This window comes from Haliaeetus leucocephalus, unplaced genomic scaffold (assembly GCF_000737465.1).
Source record: "Haliaeetus leucocephalus isolate CR32 unplaced genomic scaffold, Haliaeetus_leucocephalus-4.0 Scaffold229, whole genome shotgun sequence".
NCBI classification, from domain to species: Eukaryota; Metazoa; Chordata; class Aves; order Accipitriformes; family Accipitridae; genus Haliaeetus; species Haliaeetus leucocephalus.
This window is the reverse complement of record NW_010972665.1, coordinates 5,780,948-5,808,019: the sequence shown is the minus strand read 5'-3', so window position 1 is coordinate 5,808,019 and position 27,072 is coordinate 5,780,948. Positions and strand designations below refer to the sequence as shown.

The following is a 27,072-nucleotide window of genomic DNA, read 5'->3' as shown; positions in this document are numbered from 1 at the left end:
AACACAAACCCCCCCCCCCCCCCCCCAAACCCCCAAACTGCGTGAAGAATGCCAAGAACATGAACACCACTCATCCAGACAACAGAAAGAACAGTTCAAGTCCCAGAGGTCAAAAGACAGCTAGGTGCCTCCATAGCTCACACACCAGAGCAAAGCAGCAAGATCAAAGCCCCAACTCCTGCCAGGCTGCTCTGCTAAACACCTCTAGAGGAAAATCTGATGTCTTTTAACATGCCCATGCAATTGTATTCAGCACAGAGATAGCATCTTGAACAAGCCTTTTAACTTGGATACTTCAGCCCATTCTTCTGTGTTTATGGCCTTTTAAAACCTGGAATACATGACAGCCATTATTAACTGCAGGCACTCTACAGTTAAAGGTGGATTTGGAAGGATACAGCAGCAGAGGGGGAAGAGGAAAACAGAAAGAAAACCACGAAGTGAGTTCACTGTGGAAAACGCTACAGAAATTGTTACTCAAAATAAACAAGGAACCCCAAAGAGTACTTCTTTTGAAGACTCTCTACCGTCTATCACAACCCTCATCTACAAAGCTCATGGCAGGGTTCCCTGATCCTCTGTACCATCATGCTGCAACACAGGGTGGGAAGACAGCGGTGTACCCTGCACTAACAGAATGACTGTCAGGTGCCTGAGCTGAGCCACACAACTGGAACAGCAAAGGATTTGTTATGCAGTTTGCATTAATTGTACTGGCAAATACACAGCTAAAATACTGAGAGGCCTTTGAAAAATATCCATCAGAAACCCCACTTACAACTGTGTGCATATAGCGAGACGGCTAGGCCTTCATCTACTCAAAAACTGTTGGCACATACCTAATGTTCTGCTTTCAGAATGTCGTGGTTTAACCCCAGCCAGCAACTAAGCACCATGCAGCCGCTCACTCACTTCCCCCCATCCAGTGGGATGGGGGAGAAAATCGGGAAAAGAAGTAAAACTCATGGGTTGAGATGAGAACGGTTTAATAGAACAGAAAAGAAGAAACTAATAATGATAATGATAACACTAATAAAATGACAACAGTAGTAATAAAAGGATTGGAATGTACAAATGATGCACAGGGCAATTGCTCCCCCCCCGCCGACCAACACCCAGCCAGTCCCCGAGCGGCGATTCCCTGCCCCCCCCTCCCAGTTCCTAAACGAGATGGGACATCACATGGTATGGAATACACTGTTGGCCAGTTTGGGTCAGGTGCCCTGGCTGGGCATGAGAAGCTGAAAAATCCTTGACTATAGTCTAAACACTACTGAGCAACAACTGAAAACATCAGTGTTATCGACATTCTTCACATACTGAACTCAAAACATAGCACTGTACCAGCTACTGGGAAGACAGTTAACTACATCCCAGCTGAAACCAGGACACAGAATAACATTGGAAAAAAGTTTTAAAAGGTCCAGCCTCAAATTACACTGAAGAGAAACTGGATGGTACAAAGAAATCAACTCTCCCTCTACTTGATGAGTGCATATGGAGACACAAGAACAGAGTAAGAATATACCAGTTGGATTACTGAAGCAATATGCTTGAAGTGACAGAATTCATACACTTCTTTTAAAGCAATTTAGTTTATTAAGATAGGTTGACATATTGGGTTGAAGGAGACGTAGGAAAAAAAATCATTTAGCTAGTAGTTTTAGTTATGGGGGTATTACTTGCTTATTAACTTGCACATGCCATAATGAGAACCACATTATTACCTGCAGATCTCATAAAACTTCATTATCGCATTCCCATTACTTTGGATTTTGCATTACCAAATGATTGGGTTTCCCTGGACATATCTAGATTTTTCATCCTAAAATTTCTATTTTTACACTAAGATTCAGGCTCTCCCATACTAACTCATTTGTCTAGAATTTGCCAGCTTTGCAGGCAGAGCAGGCATATGCTGTCCTTTTCCTCTGCTCCCATGTTGTGACCTCTCCCTTCTTTGCTCCGTATCTTTTTGCTGCATCAGTTAAAGGAACAGATCTATTTCAACTCTGTCATCTTTACTCTTCTACTGCTTTAAAAACTTATAAACAGCTGCCAAAAGAACGGATACTGTTTAATGTTCAGGACAGATGATGTTTGGTCTGGGCACACTGAAAATACCGAATCTACAATTTTCCACCATCCTGTGCAGCCAGCAATCAAGACTTTCTCTCCAGAGAAGGGGAGACTTACAGTTCAGAAAAGGCATCACTGACAAGTAATGCTTCCAGATACGGAACCTTAAAAAGTAATTCCTACATTGCTGTAGAAGACAGCTATTTCTGCATACATGAGCTTTCTCAAGCATATTTTCAATCTCTCTGCAACCTTTATAGCTTTACTGACCTCATGATAAAGAAAGTTTTGGACAGAGATATGAAAAGCAGATAAAAACATCACTTATGCAAATAAATACAACAATAGAACAATGATCCTTTACAGACTTTTTCTTTCACCTTTGTAGACTAAATGGCACCTGCAAAATAAACTGTTTCCTTTCATGGGGCAATGTATATAATTAATATCTGACTATTCCAAGTTTCCAGTATGTTTTCAAACCACAGTCCAAATATATTTACTTCACAATAGATTCACATATATGTTCACATTCCTTCCAGATCCTCAGTTTAGTTTTATTTTCTTCTCTACAAAATTTCCATCCAGAATCATTTGTATCACACAGAGACTGTCAGCCATGTATCATCAGTGTTAGCTTTTTGAAGACTATACTTGGAGGTTATCATCATCCTTCGGTAGAGTTTAAAACTAACTGATTGACCAGTTTAAGATTTAATGAAATGTGGGGCCAGTATATTTCCCATCTTCCCTCAATCTGAAAACATAACCCTCCCCGGAGTTGGAGACTCTGGCTCTTCCACTCTCTCTGAGTAAAAGCATATATTTGTCTCCAGTGCACGAAGATCTGAATTCTACCAGATCAAGAAAATATGAGGAACACAGAACATACTTTCAACCGCGGAAGTCTGGCAGTCTGTAGTGCTGACTGAACCAAAGGGGACTGTGCCAATTCAGACATGACAGTTAGGATTTCCCCTCTGTTTTTCTAACATCACCTTCAATGTTTGCTATGCCACACATTACAAAAAAAAAAAAAAAGAAAAACGCTGAAACACCTCTGCATATGTAGCTGTTCTAAAGGGATGCTGAAAACCACTCTGCTGTCCTTCATACGGACTGAGGTCTGTTTGAAGCCTAGCTCCTAGTAAGGACTCTACAGGAAGACTGGCTGCTGACCTCTGCTCAGCTGACTTCTTTGCCCTGACACGTGTTTTGGGTTCTCATATTAGCAGTAAATTCCCTCAGTTTGAACCGTTTGAATTTTGGTGTGTGTCAGAGATATCTTATAATTGATAACCATTATTCCTATCTCCTATGAAGAAAGGCTGAGAGAGCTGGGGTTGTTTAGCGTGGAGAAGAGAAGGCTCCAGGGAGAACTTATTGCTGCCTTTCAATACTTAAAGGGGGCTTATAAGAAAGATGGGGACAAACCTTTTAGCAGGGCCTGTTGCGACAGGACAAGGGATAACGGTTTTAAACTAAAAGAGAGTAGATTTAGACTAGATGTAAGGAAGAAATTTTTTACAATGAGGGTGGTGAAACACTGGAACAGGTGGCCCAGAGAGGTGCCCCATCCCTGGAAACATTCAAGGTGAGGTTGGACGGGGCTCTGAGCAACCTGATCTACTTGAAGATGTCCCTGCTCATTGCAGGGGGGTTGGACTAGATGAATTTTAAAGGTCCTTTCCAACCCAAACTATTGGATGATTCTATAACCAAAGGATCCCATTGAGCCTCCAGCAGTGGTTTGATAATCCACCAGCTTTGTGTCAAAGGCTTGAGGACTTTACTCGCAGACGTTATTCTTGTTTCTCATCACAGCTTTCTGTCCCTTTAGAGGCACTGAATGATTCTGTGTGGGGGCTGATCCCACTTACACAAAACAGGCAACACAACACTTCTTTCCACCCCTCTATCAAGATTCTCCAAAAGGCAGGTCAGTCCCCAGATCCCATGCCAAAGACGCAGCTTCACAAAATTGTTTTGATATAACTGAAAGCAGCACAGAGGCAGGAACTCCTTGAGCAGCAGCTATCATACTGTACTGCCACTGCCTTGGCTGAGGAGCTTCTGCCTTCTTTCTCTATCACTGCAAGCTGGGAGCAATAATTGGCTGCAAAGAAGCAAACAAACACAGAATTTGCTCCAACCAAAGATTTTGTCTTTACCTATTAATTTTTCCACACCCTGAAAGAAAAAAAAAAATCTCTCTCTTTTGGAAGAACATTTTTTCTTTCTTCTGTTCTGACAGTTGCTAGACCACAATGTAAGTCTAGCCCTTCTCCAGTTCACAATGATGCTCATCCTAGGTATCGGATGTATATTTAGATAAATTGAGTAAAATTTTAAATCAGAATTTAAGAACAATTTACTGTCCTGTAAAACATGCTAAATGTTGTAACAGAACAGAGAAAGGACGTTTACACAATTTTGGTCGTAACAAAAATCTACCTGAAGTCTTTGCTTTTGCTCTCAAGACAGCACAACAGTGACACAATTCCAGTACCTTGTTTCTTTTCCTTTGGTCAAGTCACAGTTACTGTAGTTACTGCTAATTATTTCAAACACACACATTTGGCTGTAATACTAGAAGACCTCTAAAGCAAAACCCCTTTACTGCTTGCAATGGTATCTGGCTTTTCAAGGACCACTAGGACCACTCCAACATTCCCAGTGGGAGACAGCAACTGTTATAAATTTCCAACAATTTACATCTCCCAATCTCATTTTAGACCAGCAGTGAGTCATTTTCACACTGAGAACCCAGAGGTCTCTCTGGTTCTTTGCCTTAATTGAAATTGCTTCTGTAGTAAATACACTAAATAATTTCATTTGTTTTTTCTATGATGGAAAGACAATATCTTCCAGAGTGAGCAAGATTAATGTCATTTGGGTCTGACCAGACAATCATAGGGGAGACTATCGCACAAGAAACAAATACCCTGCTTTGTACGCGGATGTTCTGTGTTCAGTTTATCTCCTCAGGACCAGCCCCTGTTCAGCCTTCTATTATTGAGTTCAAAGCCAAGTCAGTAATATTTGCTGTTAAAAATGTTTAAATTTATGTTTCCTGTGAGAGCTTGCTTTAGAAGATGCACATTTTAAACCAGTCTGCAAACCTGAAACTAGGGATTAGTGTCTGTGGCTGCAGGTTCGAATCTACAGAGCTGTAAACAGGGCTTTGGGAAGCAACAACACAGGCAGGCAGGATTTAAAAATCTGTAACTTGTTCTGTCCACTAAAATTAGTAACCCCAGCACACTTTAAATGCAGGCATTTCTCAAAAAAATAAGTAATATATTGAAGGGGCTTGCATTTAACCATTAGTTTGATCACATATTTCATATAAGCTAACTTTCTGTATGAAATGCTACTACTTTAAGTTTTGCTGAAAGCGAATCTCTGAAGTCAAGCAGATACTCAGTTCATACAAAACACAAAGAAACACTGTTTCTTTGTAACAGTGCACAGAAGAAATAAATATTCACAACAACAAAGCATAAGTACAACAGAGATACCTACTATACAGACAGATAAAAGAGTCAGCGATTTGCTTAGGATGGCACAATATCTAGGCATCGTATTCCTTGGTAATTTCTTCTTCCAGCACATTAGGAAACCCTATCTGTGAGCCCCAGCGCCAACAACAACTACATCTATGGAGGCATCTTACAGGAGCAGAGTCACATTGACCATCATAGACTTGTTTCTTGGACTTCACATCCAGTCTTTCCTAAAAGCCTGGTTTAAGTCACAGAACTAAGATCCAAAACAACTTAAGTTTCTAGTTTCAGATTCACACCTTTTGGGTTTTATTATTAAGTTACTAAACTTCTTGACTTCTTTACTTTTTCTTTTTTTTGTGAAACCTTATTTCTTCCATATATTCCTCAAGCCAGGTGCTATTGATAACTGCTACAAAGCATGATTTAGCATATAGAGATGTGTCAGGAATAAATACAGAAAGTATGGATTTATTAGGATATTCATAAAAGTTCACAAGACACAAATATCCTTGCAGTTTTGGTCAGACTATCAAAAAATAAAAAGGGAGTATTTACCTCAGTATCTGGAAAACCTGCAGAGGATAGCCAATTTGATGGTTTTCTTTACGTGTGTTATTGAAACTGAAGTAAGTTAAGACAAAAAGAATCCATAAAATGGAAACAATCCAAAATCCTTATCAAACATGAACATACTAACCTCTACAGAACTTCTCAGAAAAATAGCACACATTATAAGGAACAATACTGCATTTGTTTGGGGAATATATTATTTAATAGCTCTCTTCAAATCCTTCTTATGTTATTCTGTGGTCTTTCTCCTTGAATTCCCTCTCACGAAGAGGCACAAAGACTAATACAAATTAGAACAATCTATGATGATGAATCCTTATGATTCTTCGATTATTCTTTAACTGATATGTAAATGAATGTATTTTATCCCATAGCACTTATGTAAATACCTTGCTATTTAACAGGTGAACTTGAACGTTGACATTAGAAAAGATGAAAAACTAACACACTCAGTAAGACTTCTCAGTATGGAAATCTCACTTTTTAAAGAGAAATACTACATAAAACATCTCATCTACCAAGCAGTGCATTTCACAGAGTGTCGTGTCTAGAGTTTTCACAGCAAGAACTTTTCTTAACAGGCTGACTACATGCTGCAGACGAACCTGCAGGAATTAGGTACAGATCTGAAATTTTGACCAGTGGAATCTCAATTGTATTTAGGTAGTGAACTTGCTGTCCTGGAGCTTGATGATCTGATCTGTTCGCACAGTTTATGCTTTCGGTCATTCAGCCCTCCAGCAGCAAAAAAACCAACCAATCCCCGTGGAAGTTGCTATGTTACTGTTCTCATAGCTGGACTGCTCACGAACTTCTCTGAATGCCTCCAAGACACACAGGCTGATAAAAGAGCACTGGCAGTGAGGTACATTTGGATGCACTGCAGCTCAAAAGGAAACACGTTCAGGACTGCATGCTGTAAGCTGAGAAAAGGTAACTTGTAAAGGGCAAATGCCATTCTGAAGAGTTTGCTTTCTTCTCTCCCGTGAATATATGTAAGTTTTCACAGCTGCCTCCCTTCCTACTTTCCATTTGTGACTTAACTCATGTTCAGAGGGACAGATATGTTACTCAAAACAACAGAAGAAAAAAAAAATATCAAAATGCACACTGAGACCAAGCTCTAGTCTGTCTCTATCACCAAATTTTCAGTTGCTCTCAGCACATATGGGATCCCTGAAGCAGAAGACAGGAAACAGTGGTAGAAATCAACAGAAATCTTCTCTGGAGAATGCCAGTTCCAGTCCAAGTGAAAGTGTGTTGCACACACTAGGTAAAGATACTGCCCAGGAATTGCATGATAAGCTAATTCACTATACACTTCAAATCCACAGCAAAGTGAGCACTCAGGTAAGTACCAGCCTCAGGAAAATCGAGGGCACAGACTAAGAAAACAGCAGAGCTAGCTTGTTGCTATAGTTGAGTCTCTACAATTTTCCTAAGTGCTACAGTAAAGGTATTAGTGCAAAAATGTTCCAGCCTGGCAACAGTTTTACTGCTACATCTCTCAAAGTCAGAATTGGTACCACGGTAACAAGGAACCGTCAAATGTCAAAAAGAACTGGCCAGATAAACAACCTGATATTTTGGCTAGACAGAATAAAGCAGCAGCAGCTCGACTATGAAACCTCCTTTATAAACATAGGCATTCAAGTGCACAACAGAGTGGTGAATACCAAAAAGGAAATAAATTTCCATTCCAACAAAATAATACCTATCTACATAGATATGTCATGAGGCCCTAAAACTCACATTAAAGATGAAGAGGAATTGCCAACCCAAGGATAATAAAAGTCTGACAGAGTAAGATCGTGTTTGTTCTAAGTGTAGAAGGCAGACCAAATGCATCAGCAGCAGACATCTCAGAGGAAGAGAACAGGAACAGCTTGAACAAGTAAGGCCCAGTGGGGCAGAGCATCTCTCATTCTTCGGGCTCTTCAGATGATCCATCTCAAGACATTTGAGACCTGACTCCTGACAAGTCTGCTGCATGCCAAGCCAACCTGACAGAGGGCTCAAGATACAGGATATAATTTTCCAAACTGCAGGTCTTTTAGAGTTTTGTTCTGAGTAAACTCATGAGCAAGACAAATGGGCAAAGTCCACTGTGCCTTCCTTGTGATCCCCTTTTCTGCAGTCAATGTAAATGTGGCTGTCACAGACTACAGACATGCTGCTTGCCACTAAGCAACCGTACTGACTATGCTTCCCTTTGGTCAAGGGGAGGTGCCAACTTCATTAACAGAAACTAATGAAACTAACCCCATAATCTGAATGAATTACTCATTTATTTGTAGTATCCATACTGGAAATCTTTAGGAAAGAGAGCCTTAGTTGCAACAAAGGCATATCTTGCCAATATATGTTCCATAACAGAATTATTTTATCTGTATGATAACAAAGCATAAGTGTCCCAGCTGAAACAATAGCTTTACTGCACTGGATACATACCTACAGGGGAAGAGGTAGTTTCTGTTCTGCATAATATTGAATTTAATTAAACCTGACAAATAAAAGTGAGATGGAAGGTGTATTATTACCCTTGCTTCAAAAATATAAAACTACAAAACAGAGAGCAAAGCGGCCAAGGGCACACAGTGAGAATCTGTGCTGAGAGCTGGGAAGTGAACCTAGAGATCACCTGAAATGTAGTCAGTCTTCTGCATCAAAAGCTGTTTCGGAAGGTAACAGCTAAAAGAAAATGATGCCTTTATTTTAATGAAGAGTATCAAGTGGACAGTTTTAGGACACTAACTCTAAGTACCAATGGATCAAACAGCCGCATGGAAATGAAGCAAGAATTTAGGACTACAGAGATAAAAGGTTCTTAACCAGCCTGCAACTACATCAAGAACAACATTATACAGTCAGCTTCACATGTTTATTGAATTTTATCTTTAAAAAGGCAGTTTGATTTTCCATTTTCCTTTCCTCTGCACCCTCCCTCTCTGCTGTCATTCTAACTGAAAACAAATGCAACTGCCCTAATAGTTCAGAATTCCCCCTTATTTCAATAATTTATTCAATTTACACCTATATGTTTTTGTGCCAACGCTGTCCTGTAGCTTCATAGCTCTTCTTGTTCTAAGTTGTTTGTTGGTATTTACATACATTTCATAACTCTGCTCAGCTTTCATTTCATGAACAATGCAAGCCAAGCTCTTCTACTTGCTCGCTTAAAGCTGCCTACTCATTCTTCTTATCAGCCACTTTCCTAAGTACAGGTACAGCATTTGTATTTCTTCTCCAGTCATGTGAGACCATTTTGACTTGATTGATTCACTGAAAATCTTTGGTGTGAGGCATGAGACTGACAATTCACATGCTATTTCTTTCCAAATGCAGGCATGTCGATCACTCGGTCCCTTCAAGCTGGAGGGATGCCATCAGCCTTGGCTGTAGTAATTTCTATTCTACAGCTGTAATCCTTTTAGCCACCTTGCTTTGCCTTGTCTCCACAGATAATGTGAGCATTATTACTGGGAACTTAGGCAAAGTGTTCATCTAGCCTTATGGTTCCCCCATAATCCAGGTTATCCTTACTTTCTACCTTTTCCTCATCCATATTGCAGCCTCATTTCTTCTCTCTTTATCTCTCATTTCTGTAAGTTTGATTTGGTAATACACCAAAATACACTTTGCCCAATCTATACTATTGCTTTGAAACAAGGCAGTAAAACATGTTAGATGATATATCCTGATCAGGACATACTTTTGGTCTCAGTATCTTGTCCAGTGATGTTTTCACACCACCATTTGACAGTATTCTCACTGCAAATACCTTTGTTAACACACGGTCCAATTTATTCACAGCTTTGGTATGATATCCACTAAAAACAGCCCTTATTACTTTACAGTTATATTACAATGATGAAAGCTAAAGAAATAAACAAAACAAAGTCCTCAAATATCATAAAGTTTTAGTTTATGCTTCGTATAAAATTACAATTATTAAGTAATACTGCTCTTGAAAAGTAAAAACAAAAGCACATCAGGCAGAGCCTAAGGGACTAAAAACAAAGCAGTATCAAAAAGGGGTTGCTATCTCTGCTATCGAACATCTAACACTTAGTTGCCCATCCAAGCTATCACAGCATTTGTTTTCTGTAGCTTCTCAGTGATTGCTGAAGTACCTTTTCTGCACAGTTCTGCCCTCAGGCTCCTTTCTCCCTCTCTCTCTCTTTACAGAGATATTGAACACTGTCCTTTTCTGACAAAGCTCCCTGTATGATCTCATCCTGTCGTCCCCTTGTCTGGCCTCAGCTTGGCCTCCTGACAAAAGCAAAAGTAGCTACAAGAGCAATGAAGTTCAGTAGCTCAATAAAGTATTTTTAAAAAAAAATTTCAGAACAGAAAATTACTGCCTCTTTTTTTCTTTTTTTTTTAAAGAAACACTCTGGTAGGTGAACTCTGTTTTACTTGAACAGCAGACCTTAAAATAAAGCTACCAAATCACTTAAAATCTTCTACAGGAAGGACGAAAGCAGCAGGTATCATGCTCAGAAAAGGTCCAAGCAAGCACTATTCAGAAAGAAGGTCTTCTTCAGGCTTATGGAAGAAAAAACGGAATATGCAAACACCCATGCACTCACACACTAAGAGCGACTGAGGTTGCTGCAGTTTGAAAGCACATGACCAGGCAGCTAACCTGCTGGGCCATTCCCTACAGGTGTCACAACAAGGCAAAGGAATTTGCCGTGGAAGGTTTGGGGAGCAGCTGTCACCGAAAGAGAGATGTATATTTTTAAAGGCTTTGTCATTTGTCTTCAGGGTGGGAAATGCTGTATTTGACCTCCTGCTGAGGCAGCAGCCCAGATGCAGCAGCCTGGGCTAGAAGAATAAAAGGAGGCACAGCTATTATTTCAGGTACAAACACCAGAAAGCAGAGACAAAAGGCACAGTCATTAAATCATCACCACTATTTAAAAGCACACATGACAACTTTTTAATACTTTTCATGCCACACGAGTCTCCCCTCAAGGCATTCTCCAAAACAATTTGTGTTAGCTAATTGTTAACTATCTCACTGGCCAAGTAAAACGAGACAAAAAAGCACGACACCGAACACTGTCTCAGCAACACCAAACAGCCCTCGATGGGAAATGCTAAGGAGCTGACAGCTCTTGGCCCGTTCCCTGCCTTCCAGCCGGCTGAGGCTGTGCCACCTGAGAAGGCTGCTGCACCACCTGGCTCCAGCTTCTCATCTCTCCCTGCTTCCCCCCACGCTAGCCTGTATTCTGATCTACCATCTGCAGCTCCTGTAATTGCTCCTCAACCTCTTCAGCTCAGCAAGGAGCTACCACCAAAACAGTTTAAACCAACTGGGATGAAACAGTGCAAGGCCAATTGCATGAGCCAGGGGTGGGGGTTTCCCATAGAGCTGAGCCAGTTTGGCAGCTGGCTGCTCTGCCCTCTAGCCTCAGGCTCCAGCTCTCTTCCATCAGGGATAACCGAGACCCTTGGGCACTGCCACGGGGCCCCACGGCAGAGAGCCAGCTCAGGAAGCCAGTCAAACAGAAAACAAGCTGTACCAGCAAAAGCTCTTCTGCCAGTACAGGTCCCCCAGCAAGCTGAGGCTGGGAATCGCCAGAGAACAGGAACATGACTACCAATTGCACTGGTTCAGATCCCTCTGCAGACCAGTAGACCTGAGGGACATCAGGCCAGGGTGGTCCACCTGCTCCACACAGCAGAGCTGCAAAGCCTCCCAGCCACCCCTGCCAGGTCACTCCAGGTATCCCAGCCTGCAGGACATCGGTCAACAAAAGCCTTGTCCTAAACTGTAAAGAGGTACTAATAGGGGATGGCCCTTGAAAGGATTTGGTGCAAAAATTTTCCCCAATGTTCACTTACTCAAATGTGTTTCAAGTAGAAAAGTTTTTTTTCTCCTTACATTTCAGAATGTCAGACACTGAACAATATGGATTAAAAATGTTTCCAGAGTGATCCCTTTGGCAGCATTAAATTCATACTTGGAGGAATGAATTCAAACCATTGTAAATTCCCATTAAGCTTGGAGAAAGGGAAAAACAAATGCTTATTCATTAAAAACAATGCCATTTGATATCTACATCAGGGGACTTCTGTAGGAAAGTGACTGGAAGAAGTGTTAAAGGCGTCTTTCAAGAGATGTAACGGAAAAAAGAATGAGTTACTCAAAACAACATGCAAGCATCCTTGACAACAACTTAAGCAAATCATGAAAGGCAGATTTCAATGATGCACACTGTATACAAAAAAAGCAAAGGATAATCTCAACATTTTTACAAAAACTGAATGATGGAGCAGAACCACTGTTGCTTTAGAAATAAGAAAATGTTAATGCACTCAGATGTGGAAATTAACCCTTTCAAAAAAGTCAGAACAGTCTGAAACAACATTACTCTCTAAAGACTGACAGGCTGGGATTACAAGTTGCCCATTCAGCTGCCCATGATCTGAGTCAGCTCTCACAGATCATATGTGAATGTGACATCCTTGAAGTAGGGGCTATATGTGACATTTCCAAAATACATTATGGTATACCTCAAAATATGAGTATTTAAGACAGACAGTAAGAGCACTTTAAAACACAATGTAGATGGGCATGATGAAATCCCTGGAATAACTGGCGAAACAACTGTATACATGGTAAAACTAAAGTAGTTGTGAAACCAAATATTTAAGATCATTGGAAATAAATTAGTTGAATATGCAACTGGGAAATAAGAAGCAAAGCAAAGGACTAAGATGGTTTTTAGAATACACTGAGAGCACATGATTTCATTACCAGCTTTCCCAGTATTGTATCAATTAACAATGGAAAGACTGAAATCTGTACAGATTGCTAGAGTAATGAGCTGGGGAAAAAAAGCATGTATTCCCAAAAAGTAATTACTGGTAGAAATCAAACACTGACACTGGTCTTTTCTAGGACGTGATGACTGACCAGTGGTTTTCAAGACTATTCCCTCACCCAAGCCCTAAAAGAAAAGGTCTGTTAACATGAAAAGATCCAAAGATTCAGAACCTCACCTTCACTAACACACTGATAGAAACACACCTCAGGAAGAATTGGTAAGAGAGGGGGGCGTATAACTACTTTTAATAGGTGTATTTTCACAGGAAATAAAGTTTTAATGTCTCAATGCACTTATAGCTGGAAATCCTCATCTGACAAGCTTTTTAATTTAAAAAAAAAAAAAAAAATCAAGAAGAGATGTGATAGCTAACTACTGGAGAAACTTACCAGAAATTCAGAAAAAAGGGAGATTGTGCCTGGTCAACTGAATGTTTTATCTTTCACACAGTTTTCCCGGATAAAAATCAGACAGATTATTCAACATTTAGTAAAATTAATGATCCCTTTCCATATAAAAAAATAAATCAGTAAGTCCAATGAACATGCCTTGAAAAGCCACTTTTGCATGAGGAACTGCTTAGAGCACTTAGGACAAAAGGTAGCCCTGAGTAAAGAAGTTTGGGGCTGATAAAAACTGAAAAGAAACATGAAAAGAAATGTTAACACCCAATCAGTTGACTACAAATCACTGTTTCAAAGAAGGTAACCTTCTCTGATGTTCTAAAATGGGGACTGCATACCAGTTTGGTACTAAGCAGAAAAGTTACCCGTGCTCAGTCTGGAATGGAACAGTTATCTGCCTGTTTTCCAAGCCAGTGCACATTATGTTGACATTAATCAGCTAAGAAAAGGAGAACCAGAATTAAACGCTCCAGTTAAATCAAACATGTTGGAAGCAGAAAGACCCTGAAGTGCATTTTCTACATTTACTATACAGAGAAGCAATGGCAATATATCACAATCAAATATTGCTACTCCTGCAACAGATTATTGCCGTAAAATACTGGCAAAAATGACTACTTAATACTATACCAATAGCACTGCCACCTACTCTTGGCTCAAATTTCTAAAGCTAATGACTAGATGTACAAGAAACCATGGTACTTGTTTGCACAGACGTACGCAGTCAAGGAATAAAAGTTTGGCAACAGATATATCAGGGAGCGCAGAATGAACGTGAAAGATTTAGAGGTTGACACGTGACAGAAAATCAATGGTTTACCAAGATGGAGGGGCCTGAGTGTGTTCATTCCCACCATGAAATTACTGAACATCCGTGCTTCTCGAAGTAACATTTCATCTATAAGATCAAACAGGGCAGTGAACAGCACTAGTTGGGGAAATTACAAATTTCCAAAGTCATGTATCCTCAGAACAGTATGCCACTGAAATGCTAAAAGCAGCAGCGCTATTGCCACCAAATACATGTTTGGTTTTGTGTTGTTGTTTTTTGTGTTTTTTTTTAAAGAATGCAAGACAGTCACAGGTAGCATTTATTCAGAATATGACCATCCAAGAATTAGTAATACACCAAAACGAGTCTTTTCCTACCAGCTGATTTTGGAGTGAATTTGTCCCTGTTGGCTGCACATACTGCCAGTAGCCTGTATCCAAGATCCAAGTCAAATCCTTGCTGAGCTGCCACTCGACTAACCACCTGCAAAGGGAAAAAGAGAAAAAGCTTCGTTAGGGGTTACTTGAGCTCTTTACAAAGTTAAGTTAACTCGCTTATCAGCACTAGTGTTAGGCAACTGAATCTGCTGTGATAGCCACAGTACAAACATGGTATGGGACATTGCTCTCCAGTAGTTTCCAGTGCAAGCACAGCAAACTGAACACAGGAGTCTTCCGGTGATCTGGTTATTTGCCCACTTGCCAGAAGAAAGGCCTGGTAGTACCAAGAAAGTTGGAGAGACAAAGCTTTTGCTGAAGAAATAATGCAAGAGAAATGTATGCAAAGATTGTACAGAATACATTTTACTGTACTTGAGACTTCAGGATGAGAAGTTCCTAAGTCTCTGTCTCTGCATCACATGCAGTTCCTGGCCCTGTTCCCAAGAGCAGTGCCCAGGTCCTTTAGGTTAAAATGTCCTCCTCCTCACTGATGGGCAGCGTTCTCCTACGCTGTGATCAGTGTCACAGTTGCTGCATTTCAACAATACCGTATTGGGAAGCACATTTACTACAGCTTTATGATAAATAGGCCTGTGCAAGAAGTATTTGCCAAACACATTAAAGAGGAAAAGAAGATTTTGGGTTTTTTTTTTTTTGGACTGATCTAGGACTAGCAAAACTAGGCAAATCAAAGACTGGGGTTAAGGATGCAAAGCAGTCAACCGTTTCTCCAGGCCAGCAACTCAGCTTTCAGCCAAGGATGTATCCTCACGAAAATCTGCATAGTATAAACACAATACTGTGGTCATTCTGGCAAACTATGCTAAAGTTATACACAGCAGAGCTTTTATATTGCCTTCTAGTGGCACAGGATGACTTCAGACTCAGAGGCATAGATAAAACAGATTATTCTTAACCTTACTGCTTTGCATTGAAACAATGGTCAAGGAACTCCATAAGAAACAGAACAGCATTTCCTTGTGCGAAGCAAAAGAAAGCCCCTATCCTAAATAGCTTACAATAGAAGAAAATATCCTTTCCCACCCCCATCTCCATCTGAAAGCTTCTTTCTAAATTAATGACACTGCAATTATCTGCATCCAGGACTGATCCCCCCACAAAAGCAACAGTATAGAACAGAGTGAAGAAGCAACATATGTGATAACCTACAAATGGTAAACACATGCACGATTCTGCCCTACCTACTCCACACTATTACATGGATCTTATTATTCTGAACTTTTTCTAATATCAACTTTTCGTAATTAACAATTAAGAACCAAATATCTTTCTTAAGAAAGAATTAGCATGGATAAGTTCCCAGGTAGATTTTTATAGTTTCTGTTGTTCATTCCTATTCATTTAGAAATTACAGATTCACGTGACTTAATCAGGTGGCAGTGTCCCCTCCCTCAATTTTTTTTAACCCTCCTAATCTCAAAATTGAGTAGAAAGAAATGAAATGAGAATTTGGGATAATCAGTGCAATAATACACAACCCTAGAACACACCTATTGTTTTATCTCCTGTTTCTCTTTACAGTTACAATTGTAAGTTTTAGATAGGAAAGAAAAAATTTGTGAGAAAGAATGCAATTATTTTTGATAAATCAAAAAACATTTCCAGCTTGGTAGATCAGCCTGTAACCCTTTACACTTAAAAGTCTGATTGTTGTTAATATCTTGGGTAAGACTCTGGGTCCAAACTTGCAAAAATTAGATAAAAAAACCCACAAGCTAAAGAACAACAGGAGAACAACAAGATATCTCATATTTCATGCAATAGGAGTGAAGACTGGTGGGCTGCTATGAGATCTGGAAGACACTTACACACTTGGAAAGCACACTGTTCCCCTTTCCTACTTCCAGTATCACCATAGTTCAGCCACTGACAGGCAGACATTAGGGAAGGGATCAGCAGGAAGTAGACAGAAAGCTCCTCTAAAAAAAACATCTTGTTAAAGGCTCCTGAGGGCTATGTCTCATTAATGTGTAAACATTATTTAAACTCCTTTAGGCATCATCTACTGTACCATCACAGAGGAACACATTTCAGAGTGCTAATCAGGTCTGTAAAATAAAGGAGAAAGGGCCCTCCCACTTTCTGTTTTGAAAAAGCACATCATCATTGAACTATTTATTTTGTAACTGGACAGGAACAGAAGGCAGATCTACCTGCTCATCAGTGAGCACATGGCAAATTAAGAAAAGCATTGTCTGCTTATATGCTTGGTTCATTTTAAAACATGAAGCTACAAATACTGAGACCCTGCTGGCCAGAGGCCAAATCACTACTCTCAACTGACATTTTGCTAATTACGGAAAAAATTCTACAAGGTAACTCAGGAAATATGGAGAATTGTAAAACCCTGAGCTCATGAAAGCCAATCTATGATTGCCATGTCTTCACTGAATAGATTGCAAAGTCTGGGTCAGTCTGAGTCCTAACAACAGGCTGAGGCTTAACGTGTTACACTCTCATTTGACATCAGTTTCCTTTTCTTAATCTCCTCTGCCAGAGAAAGCGCTGCTCCGTACCTCACCATGGCCAAAAACAGAGCTTCCAGATGCCAGGGTGCGCAGCCCCAATGCTGACTGCACCCCGATGGCCATCGCATCGTCCTGCTAAAGCCTACCTTGAAGCAAGTGAAGCTATACATTAGCAAGCACTGCAAGCAGAAGACTAAGCATGAGAAGGCAGAATCTGAACTTGCGAGTCTAGAGAAATCAGCCAGTCAAACTATTACTTATTGCTCAAGTTTTTCATGAAAAATGTGAGGGAAAACAAACTGCAAATTCATTTTAGCTTAAAAAAAAAAAAATATAAATCTGAAAGAAAGTGCTTCCACCGACAAACTGCACAAAAACCCCTTCTTCCTCTCAAAAGAACAACAAAGCCCTCAGCTACTTAATAGAAAACAGACATTTCTAATAAAATTTCCATTTTGCCAAGAGTCATTTTCCACCTAAATTTTTCTTCTATGTACTCTGCTAAATGCAGAAATAGGCTCTGTAAAACAAACTGGTCGAATTGTGCTCAAGAGGGATTTCTCTGGGCCCTTCTCCCCCAACCCTTGGCTTTTGTACACCACTCCTCAGCAACCCCCTTGGTCAACACAACTAGGGCAGTTCACTTTTTATTTCCAGTTTCTTCATAGGCTTATGAATTTTTGCATTAACTGTATTTAAAGTTTAAAGTTTTTCTTTCAACTGCAACAGCTAAAGACTTACTTTTATTTCAAAAAGAATAGATCATATATATCCTCCAAAGACCCTGTTTCAGGTTGCCTATAACTGAGGTCAGACATTGCTCACTTGGTACTTGGAAGGCTTTCATCCAGTGAACCTGTATGCAAGGGACCTCCTGGCCTTTTAAATAAACACTGAGATTTCTCAGAAACAAGACGACAAATGCATCATAGGAATATGATCCAGAAAACGCAAAGAACTAACTACAAGACATTTGGTAAGTTTAATATATTCAAGTCAGCAGACCCTGATGAAATTTACCTTAGAGTGCCTCAGAGGAACCATCCGGACAAACCTTGCAACAGCTAATGATTATCTTCAGGAATTCATTCAAGACAGACACCTTGGAGGCACATCAAATCTCTGGTTTTAAGATGGTAAAAAGGTGAATCTCAGAAGTTACGGGTACTCAAACAACAAAACAAACTACTAAACAAGTATTAGGTGAGTAATACAGAACATCATCATGAATTCATCAGCACAGTGCAGTTTTCTTCTTTGATGAGTAAACTAGCCTTGTAAGGAAGATAGTGGACATAACATACCTTAAGTCTAATATGCCTTTTGATATTGCCCTATATGACACTGTCATAAACAGAGAAACATAGCCCAGATGACAGTAGTATAAATTTTACTCAGATTATTAATTAATAGTCCTCGGTCAAATCATAACTTGTGCTGGATACAGGTCATTTCTACGTATTCAGTCATGACTTGGACAATGAAACAGAGTAAATTGCAAAACTTCTAGATGATAACAGGCAGAAGAGTCTGCGAACACTGGAGAGGACAGGATAAGAGTTTAAAATAATCTTTATAAACTGGAAAAATGTTTAAAAAACAGGACAAAGACGCATATAAAATACTAGAGATGGGAAAGAAAAATCAAATGGTCAAATAGAGAATTAGTAACACAGCAGAATTCGTCTGCTCAGTGTACAACTGACTATGGATAAGTACTGGGAAAATGTTCCAGGTATTAAAGATCATCAAGCACTGCAGCAGGCTACCTATCAATCCCTGGAGTTTGGGGGGTAAGGAATTTATAATAGACCAGACAGAACCTATACAACATCCCAGCTTGGGGAAAAAGAGTAGACACCACACTCCCTTAGGTCTGTCTCAAGCTGAATCTTGGCAATTCCAGACACCTGCTGCTGACTGGAGCCACCCAGCTCAGACTGAACTCTGTCCCAGGAACTCCCCCAAGTTTGAAACCTCCTGTGATTTCAATCTTACTCAGATAACAGTGCTGATCAGATGGGATCGCATCAACACAGTTTCAATTATCCATTCAATGTTATGGCTAAGTGATACGATACCACTTGCAAACATACTCAGGCTTTCTCTAACTGCTAACTCAAGTTGAGCACACCAGCAAAAATTCAGACAACATGCAGGCAGCACCATGTGTTCAACCATGACTTCATTCTGCAATGCTGTAAGCATGTATCTTAGTTGACCTAAGCATACATGCCATAAAATTTCATTGAAAAGTAGTGCATTTAAAAAAAACTAACGGACATAGTTGCCAGTAATACCACAATCATAAATTGAGATCATCATCCTTTATCAGTTGAGAATGGTGCTTGGCCAGTGCAAGGTTCAACACTTCAATATATTTTACAATAACAGTTGAGACAGTTAGACCTTATAAAAGCTAGCCTATTTCCTACATATGCTTGTAGGAAACCTAGCTTTTATTTCAACTTAGATATGGTGCTGACAACTATTTCAAGCTGTGTCTTTAAAGGAACACATACCTTACTTGCAAACAAACATTATTGCAACATTAACCACCAATAAGAAAATGTGATCACCTCAAACCTTTGAAATCTTTAATCTGTATAAATATTGCATTCGTAACAGAGACATTGCATCTGCTGCCTGTGACACAGCTCTGTGGAGTTCCAGATGCCTGAACCCTCAGGGTCATTGACAGCAAGGGGAAAATGATGAGAGTGAGGTTTTAATAACATGAAAAGAGAAATTCAGCTACCAACTTCTTTTGTCTTTGCTGAGTTTAACTGCAATACTTCCCCCCGCCCCCCTTTTTTTTCTCTTTTCTCCTTTTGCAAGGCTAAGGAGCTACACCATGGCAAGCTCCACTCCCTGCCCTTCTTGTCATCACACCACGAAGTACTGGAACAATGTACCTCTTAACCTAACAGGCCTGTTAATCAAGAGAGCTATATGACTGCTTATTACAAAACTCCCTTCCCATTATGTTGTACTTTCAATGAATCTCTTAACTAACAGCAGTCAAGAGCACCCCCCCCTGCTGGCATCAGAATGAATTTTACCAATTCAATTTGCTGGCTGCTCAAAACTAAAAATGCCAGCTGATTGCTAGTTCAGACAGCTCTGTGTTCAGCCACTTGTGCATACTTGAAATTATCTGAATGCAGTTTGAAGACTACAGCAGAAATTTTGTAATTAGAATTCTGCAATGTAGATGGTAATTTTTCCCCCTCGGTAACACACAAAGATCAGATAAACAGGAAGCAAATTGAGGAATTTTCCAACATGAATAGTGATCTGCCTCAAACAGAAAAAAAAAGGGGGGGGGAAGAAGAAATCTTTGTGATCTGAAGTCCTGGTCTGATGAGACTCTTACATTCCAGTTGCAGAATGGCTGCCTCAACAATACAATCAAAGCAGGTGAGTAAAGTTATTATCATTAACTAGTTTCTTGCCTTTGATGCTTGAAAACAGACATTAAGTAGGTTCTGCAAATGCAGGAGAGTCTACAGAGCCCTTGCATTCAAACTAGAGTTTTCTTAAAATGTATTTCCCACCCCATTAGGTGGATAATGACCATATTTTCAAAATAAAATAAACCAGTGTCCCTGCCAACCACTCCTTTTCTTGACACTGCCTGCAACAGTGAAGTAAACCATGCAGCATAAGGATATCTCTTCCTTTACATCCTCTTCCGCTCCTCTGCATTTCTCTAACAACCATAAACATAGAAGAGAAGGTCACTATACTCAACCTTCTCCACCTGAAATTTTCTCCCAGAGGGAAAGATGCAGGGATTTTGATCTAATTAAGCCAGCTGATCACTGGGTCACTGCAATACTGTTGCCACCTGAGTCCTGGCAGACTTTGAACAATGATATGGATGAAACATACAGCCATCATATGAAGAAAGTGATAAAGAAATTCCAAAAGCATTTTAATTTGGACAGCAACACATCTCAAACAAATATTTTAAAGCTGTAAAATAACCCATGTCTTGACCAATGAAATTCAGTTTAAAACAGGGCTTTAAGACACCATGAGGTCATATGACAGCCAGTAATCCTGAGTTATTTGGTAGCACTATGAGCTGCTCTGAAGCAGAGTGTTCTGTGCCTGCTGGCTGTACTCTGATGGTACAGCCTGTACACAGCCCTGGAGTGATGTGATGCACTGCAAACACATAAAACTGTGTGCTTAACAAATGCATGGAGAGGATGATGGAAGCAGAATTTCTTCCATGTGAACTTTTTGCTCTGGAAGTCTTGCATGCAAAGACAAAATGCAACATTTCTAGGGCTTAATGGGCAGCTGCATCCGGCCATTTTCTGGGTATAGATAAGCTTAACCAACTCTTCCATCTGTAATTACTCACATTCAGATCCTAACCTGACTTGAAATTTGATTTTTTGCATGTCACATGTTGATTTTTGATTACATAGTTTTCTGCATTAAATAGAATGAACCCAGCCAGGCATGAAGGCAATGTAGCAGCAGATACCTTGTGAACACATTAGCATTAGCTCGCCTGTTGTTTTTGCTGTCTGAGGCATCCTGTTGTGGAAACTTGATATTATTAAAAGATTCTGTTCTTGTCTTTTTTTTTAAATATATTTTTTTAAATTGAGTATAATTTTCATTACATATTGGATGAACTAAAATAGATTTCTGTATCATGAAACTGAGAGCAGCTTTTATTTTCTTAAATTACCTAAAAAATCTCAACAGTCTCAATTCCAAGATTTTCCAAGGAGGAATGCAATTCAAACTATTATTGTACCATGTATCACTAAAACATGAACCTAAAGCAGATACTTCCATCGGTTTAACACAGATGCTTGTTATTGCAGCAGTACACAGATCTAGTAAGAGCTACAAGCAGCACAAAAGATTTAAATGAAATCCATAATCTTCCGATAGAGTACGACTAGGACTACAGCTTTGTGTGTTGTTATTCTTTTAAAGAGAAGCATTTCTTAAACAAACGTGGGTGAGTTTCCCACATCTGATGACTGAGGTAGACCCAACATTTGGAGAGGAAATCTAGAACACTGCAGGGGGTAGGGGGAGCGCATTTTTAATGACTATTTCAGCATAGCTTTTTGTGGACAAACTGGGGTAGGAAGTGCCATCTTTTGCATGGAAAGAGAGACCCAGGCCCTAACCATGGTGGTGAGAGACCTCAGTTTTCACTGGAGAAGCTCTGTTACATTCAATGCTTTGGCCAATAGTCAGTTCAGGTAAGCACATCCTGCTTACCTGAATTCATCTTACTGGCCAAAACCATTGTGGTGGTGGATTTTAATTTCTTAGACTAAGCCTCTAGGTACAGTTACAGAGTAACTGTACACAGCTGTGCTTCTCTCACCCCTTATTTCTCTTTTGGACACACTGAAGAGCCCTGAAGATGAACTTGGCACCTTGTAATGCTGAAGCACAGTAAGAGAACAAAGCAGTGCCTTTACCATCCTTCGCTGAAGACAAGTCTGTGAATCTGTCCATTTTGCTCTCAGCTGTCCCCTCGTTTCCATTTTTGCTGCAGCGCCAACACAAAAGATAGCCAATGCCTCTGTAAGATCATTTACATGTGAAACTGCTTGGCAAGAACAGACCTATGGGATGAGACTAAAGTGGATCTGAGAAAAGGCAGAAAAGAGTGAGACAACATTGTCCAACCAAACTAGTTTTTTTTTTTTTAACTGCTGTGTAGTAACCGAAGCTGTTTCTTTCAGAAGACGGTAAGGTAATGCTATATACAGTACAATTTTAGAGAATGATGTTCTTAAACTTATCAAGACTATTAGCCTTACCATAACATAATCTTATCCCAAAGTGCTTTATAAACTATGAATGCTAGAATCAGAAATTGTTTCAATCATAATAAAAACATAGCTACATCTGGTTTGTGGAAAGTGGAAGTTATTTTAATCAGCTCCCCATAACACTATGCAAGAAGTAATGTTACATACCAAAGAACACCATATCCATTGCAATTTCAATAATTTATAGAATCATTGATTTCAATTATAATTCAGTTTCTGGCCTACATACAGTTCTATCTGATTTGAAAATAACTACTGTTGAAAAATAACACCCAGCTTTCCTTGGCAAGTTAGAAGAAAGTTTATTGTCTCTGAGAAAGATGATAATTTGTTTGCGTGACTTCCATCAAAGCTGTTTAAGGGAACCTTTCTGTAGCCTGTAGCTTGCAAGCAAGAAAACAGATTCAAAGTTTACCACTCCCTCCTTGACTTTTTATTTCTCTGTTGAAATGCATTTTCTTTATAAACTTGTATGACCCACTCACTTTGGTGATTTTCTGTAATGGGTTACACAAAAAGGTGAGCTCTAGAACAAGTGTCTGCCAGAACTGTTTGAACATACCATGTAGTCACACAAATTTTTGCCAGAAAGGGCACAGCTTTTGGGGCCTAGTTCATGAAAATATACTTTCTTTTCATAGCACAAGCCATAGGTTTCCCCATGTACCCTAAGCTTTTTCTCTTCAACTGTTTGCACTGCACAGAAACATTCCAGTTTTATTCATAGTCCTTGACAGCATTAGCCTAAGTTCTTTATCATAACAGAAGTTATTTCACCTCTAAAAGAGCAATAATTTAAAGGATCCTATATAACAAACACAAAGTATTTAACTAGCTAAACAAAGCCAGTTTACATGCCTTATTAGACACCCCTCTGGTAAATTTTCAGCTGTTGTACCAAATCCTGACTTTGTTCTTGAGATAAGAAAACCATTCCTATTTTCCTGCATACAATGCCACTGGAGCCCACAGTAGCAAATGTAACTCCAGTAATATCAAGTTATACTTGATATCAACAATATCAACAAGTACTGCTGATACATAAAATTATTAACTACTGCTAATAGCCAGTGTGTATACTGTACACATTTCTAAAAGAGAAAAATATCACCGAGGAAAAATGAACACTAGAAACATGTTGATGTTCAACACATGCTGTCTACCTAACTTATGAAATTTTCAAGTCATTAAGATTTTCGTAAGTGCTGGCATTACAATTTAAGCACAGAAAACCTTCTGTAACAGCCTATTCTATATATTATTATCAAAACCAGTGATTCTGTAAGTGAAGCTGGAAGCTTTTCTGCTGATGCCCAAGCAGACTATTTCTAAGACCATTCTTCTGCATCCATTCAGGGTCTGTTAGACCGGCAATAGGAATAAAAATACACTGGTGTTATAAAGTGAACCAGATATTACTGACAGTGCGGACATGAAGATGGTGTGTAGGATAAACAGAACTACTTTCTAAGAACCACTTCTTAATATTAAAGCACAATTTCAAGATTTTGAACTTTTTTTTTTTCCATTTTATTAATAGGACTACATCTAACTGGTTAATTTTTTGCAAAAATATTATAGATAAGACTTAAATGATGCAAAGAATCTGTTAGACCACAGGCACCATTAAACTGGCTATTCATAATACAACAGATCTGTTTTGATGCTCTATCATTACACCTGATGCATTTAAACTTTGCAGTGTACAAATGGATGGTTTGCCCATTCCTGAGAGAGCTTGCCCTTCTGCAGTCATGACATATTAATATGTTTCCATTTGGATTAGTATATACCATATTATCCACTAGTAGGATATGATGGTTTCCTATGCCTTGATGGTTCTCCAGAACAGTTTAGTATACCACTTTTTCCCTGGTCAGAGAGTTAACAGAACAGAATGTCATAAAAGAAAAAATCTTCTGTACACTACAGAGGACAACCCTTATAAGAAAGCATTTTTAATATTTGTAGAATTTCTGGATTAAATGCACTTGCCTTTAGGAATTGACACAGCTCAAATGTAATGATGGTAGAGACTATTTTCTTTAAAAAGCATATAAAAAAATATGGAAATTTTAGGGGAATTTGTTTCTGAGGGTCATTTTAAAGACTGGCAAAATAAAACAATAATCCTGTTTTAGTGGTTGAACAGACTTTCATACTGATTTTTCATCTTCTTTTTAGCATAATTGCCACAAAGAACATTGATAAACTTTGTCAGCATTAAGAAAAATTAGCTCCTGATAGTACACAGAACATGCAGCTAGGCTAGCTAATGTAAAATTTACTCATGATATTCCAGTGTTTCAGCTGCCTTTCACTTATTTGCAACTTTCTGAATAATTCCCTTGGAAACAGACTGAAGTTCTACCACGTTTGTTCAATAAAGGTAGATAATCACATTTTCCTGTAAGAGGACAACAAGCCTCAACATCCACCTTTGCTAACTTTCGAAGAAAATATTATTTAGAAATAAGTTATATACAAGCAAGCTCAGATGGGAAGAATTTATGTAAGGCGGGGGGGGGGAGACCTTGCGCACCGTACTGCTACGTATTAGGAAGATACAGGAAGTATCAACCTCTTGGGTTATAGCCATGTAGTTAAGCCTGTTTAATGGAAAGCAGGAAGAGGGATGTACATAGTGAGAAGTTAAAAGAATACCTTCCTTAGAGAGATTTTAAAATTAGGAACAAGAAACACATTCATTGCAGTTTATATGCCTTCTGCAAATCCTGTGTATTTATCTAACACAAAACAAGCCAACTGGTTAAGTTCCTGTGTTTTTTACTTGTTAGGAATATAACGAGATTACAACATGTGATAAAGATGCTGCTGCCAGTCAGCCCTGCACTGCAGATAGTGCTCTCCCCTAACAAGCTTGGGAAAGGGGGATTTCATGCCACCCTGTTCCAGTTCCAGGGAGGAGTATGAAGCAAAGCAACACATGCTGTTCAAATCCTAACAGTACTTAGATAATAAGGATTTTTTTCTTTCTTTCGTGTCAGAAGATAGTATTTTCATTCCAAGAAACTCTGATAACCAGGTGTTGTGTGTTTTACCTCACTATTTTTCATCGAGCATTTCCTTCTCGCTTTCCCTACGTTCTGTGAAGACAGTGAATCACTAGTCATCAGACCTTATTTTGACCCTGCACTTGGGCAGGGCTGCAGATATGCTTCCATAGAAAGAAAAAATTTAAACAGCAAGGAAGTCGCAGGGCAGATTTACAATGTTCTAGCAGAGGTCTGCAGAGAAATACTATGCACAGGCTGCTGAGGTATACTTGAGCTGAATGTTTCCTTTCCCAAATGCTAACCTGAAAACGCTACCAACGTTTTAAAAAACTATAAATAAAATATATTTATGGTCACATCAGATCCTATGTACATTTTCCCCACAATTAAGCTTATATATAACTTTTACTTCAAACAGAATTGTTAGATATCTTATCTTTGGACTCTACTAACATTTCTAACTTTCTTTAATTTTTTTTTCTGATTGGAAGAATGATATACACCTCCTTGTAACATTGGATTTATTCTAACTTTTTGACACAGAAATCTGAGGGATGCTATACACTTGAGCACATTAAGATGGAGCCATTCCTTAACATTTGGATTTCTGGCAACTAAACCTCAGTCTTAGTCTCTGTTTTATATATATCAGCTATATAGTGCATGAAAGTAACCCATGCATTTCTGCCCCCCAACAAATACAATGATGCTCTCTTCAGTAGTAATTTTAGAATTTCTATCTCCTTTGTCACTATTTATACCAACTTGTTCTGCAAATTGCAGTGAAGCTTTTGAACACTCCTACTCCAGTCAGAATTTAATTATTCTAGAGTCTAGACTCCATGTAACAATTTTGGACTGGATCCTGCTACTGGGTGCATGGGAAATAAAACTTTCAAAACAAAAAATGCTGTTGTGTACACACTAAAATATATTTTCAACGCATTATAATGAAGTTGCTTTAGGAACTGCAGTGGTCTTAATATAGAGTGAATGGAAAGAAAAGCACTGAAGTCAATAAAACTGTTGGAATTAGCATGTCAGGATTAGACCTGCAGTGAATATATGTAACAAAGTAAGCCTAACAGGTAGGTCAGAAACACTGTTTAGCTGAAATACACCATACTTGGT

At 39.2% G+C, this 27,072-nt stretch overlaps 1 protein-coding gene across 3 annotated transcripts in view; it reads right to left on the bottom strand.

The window, feature by feature from the left end:
- Positions 1-27,072, bottom strand: part of ZMIZ1 (zinc finger, MIZ-type containing 1) — a 160,594-nt gene that overhangs the window by 115,720 nt on the left and 17,802 nt on the right. For all 3 annotated transcript variants that reach the window (XM_010567835.1, XM_010567836.1, XM_010567837.1), the window contains exon 3: positions 14,551-14,656. In XM_010567835.1, the coding sequence (XP_010566137.1) occupies positions 14,551-14,656 (106 nt within the window). The remainder of the gene's footprint in view (positions 1-14,550; positions 14,657-27,072) is intronic.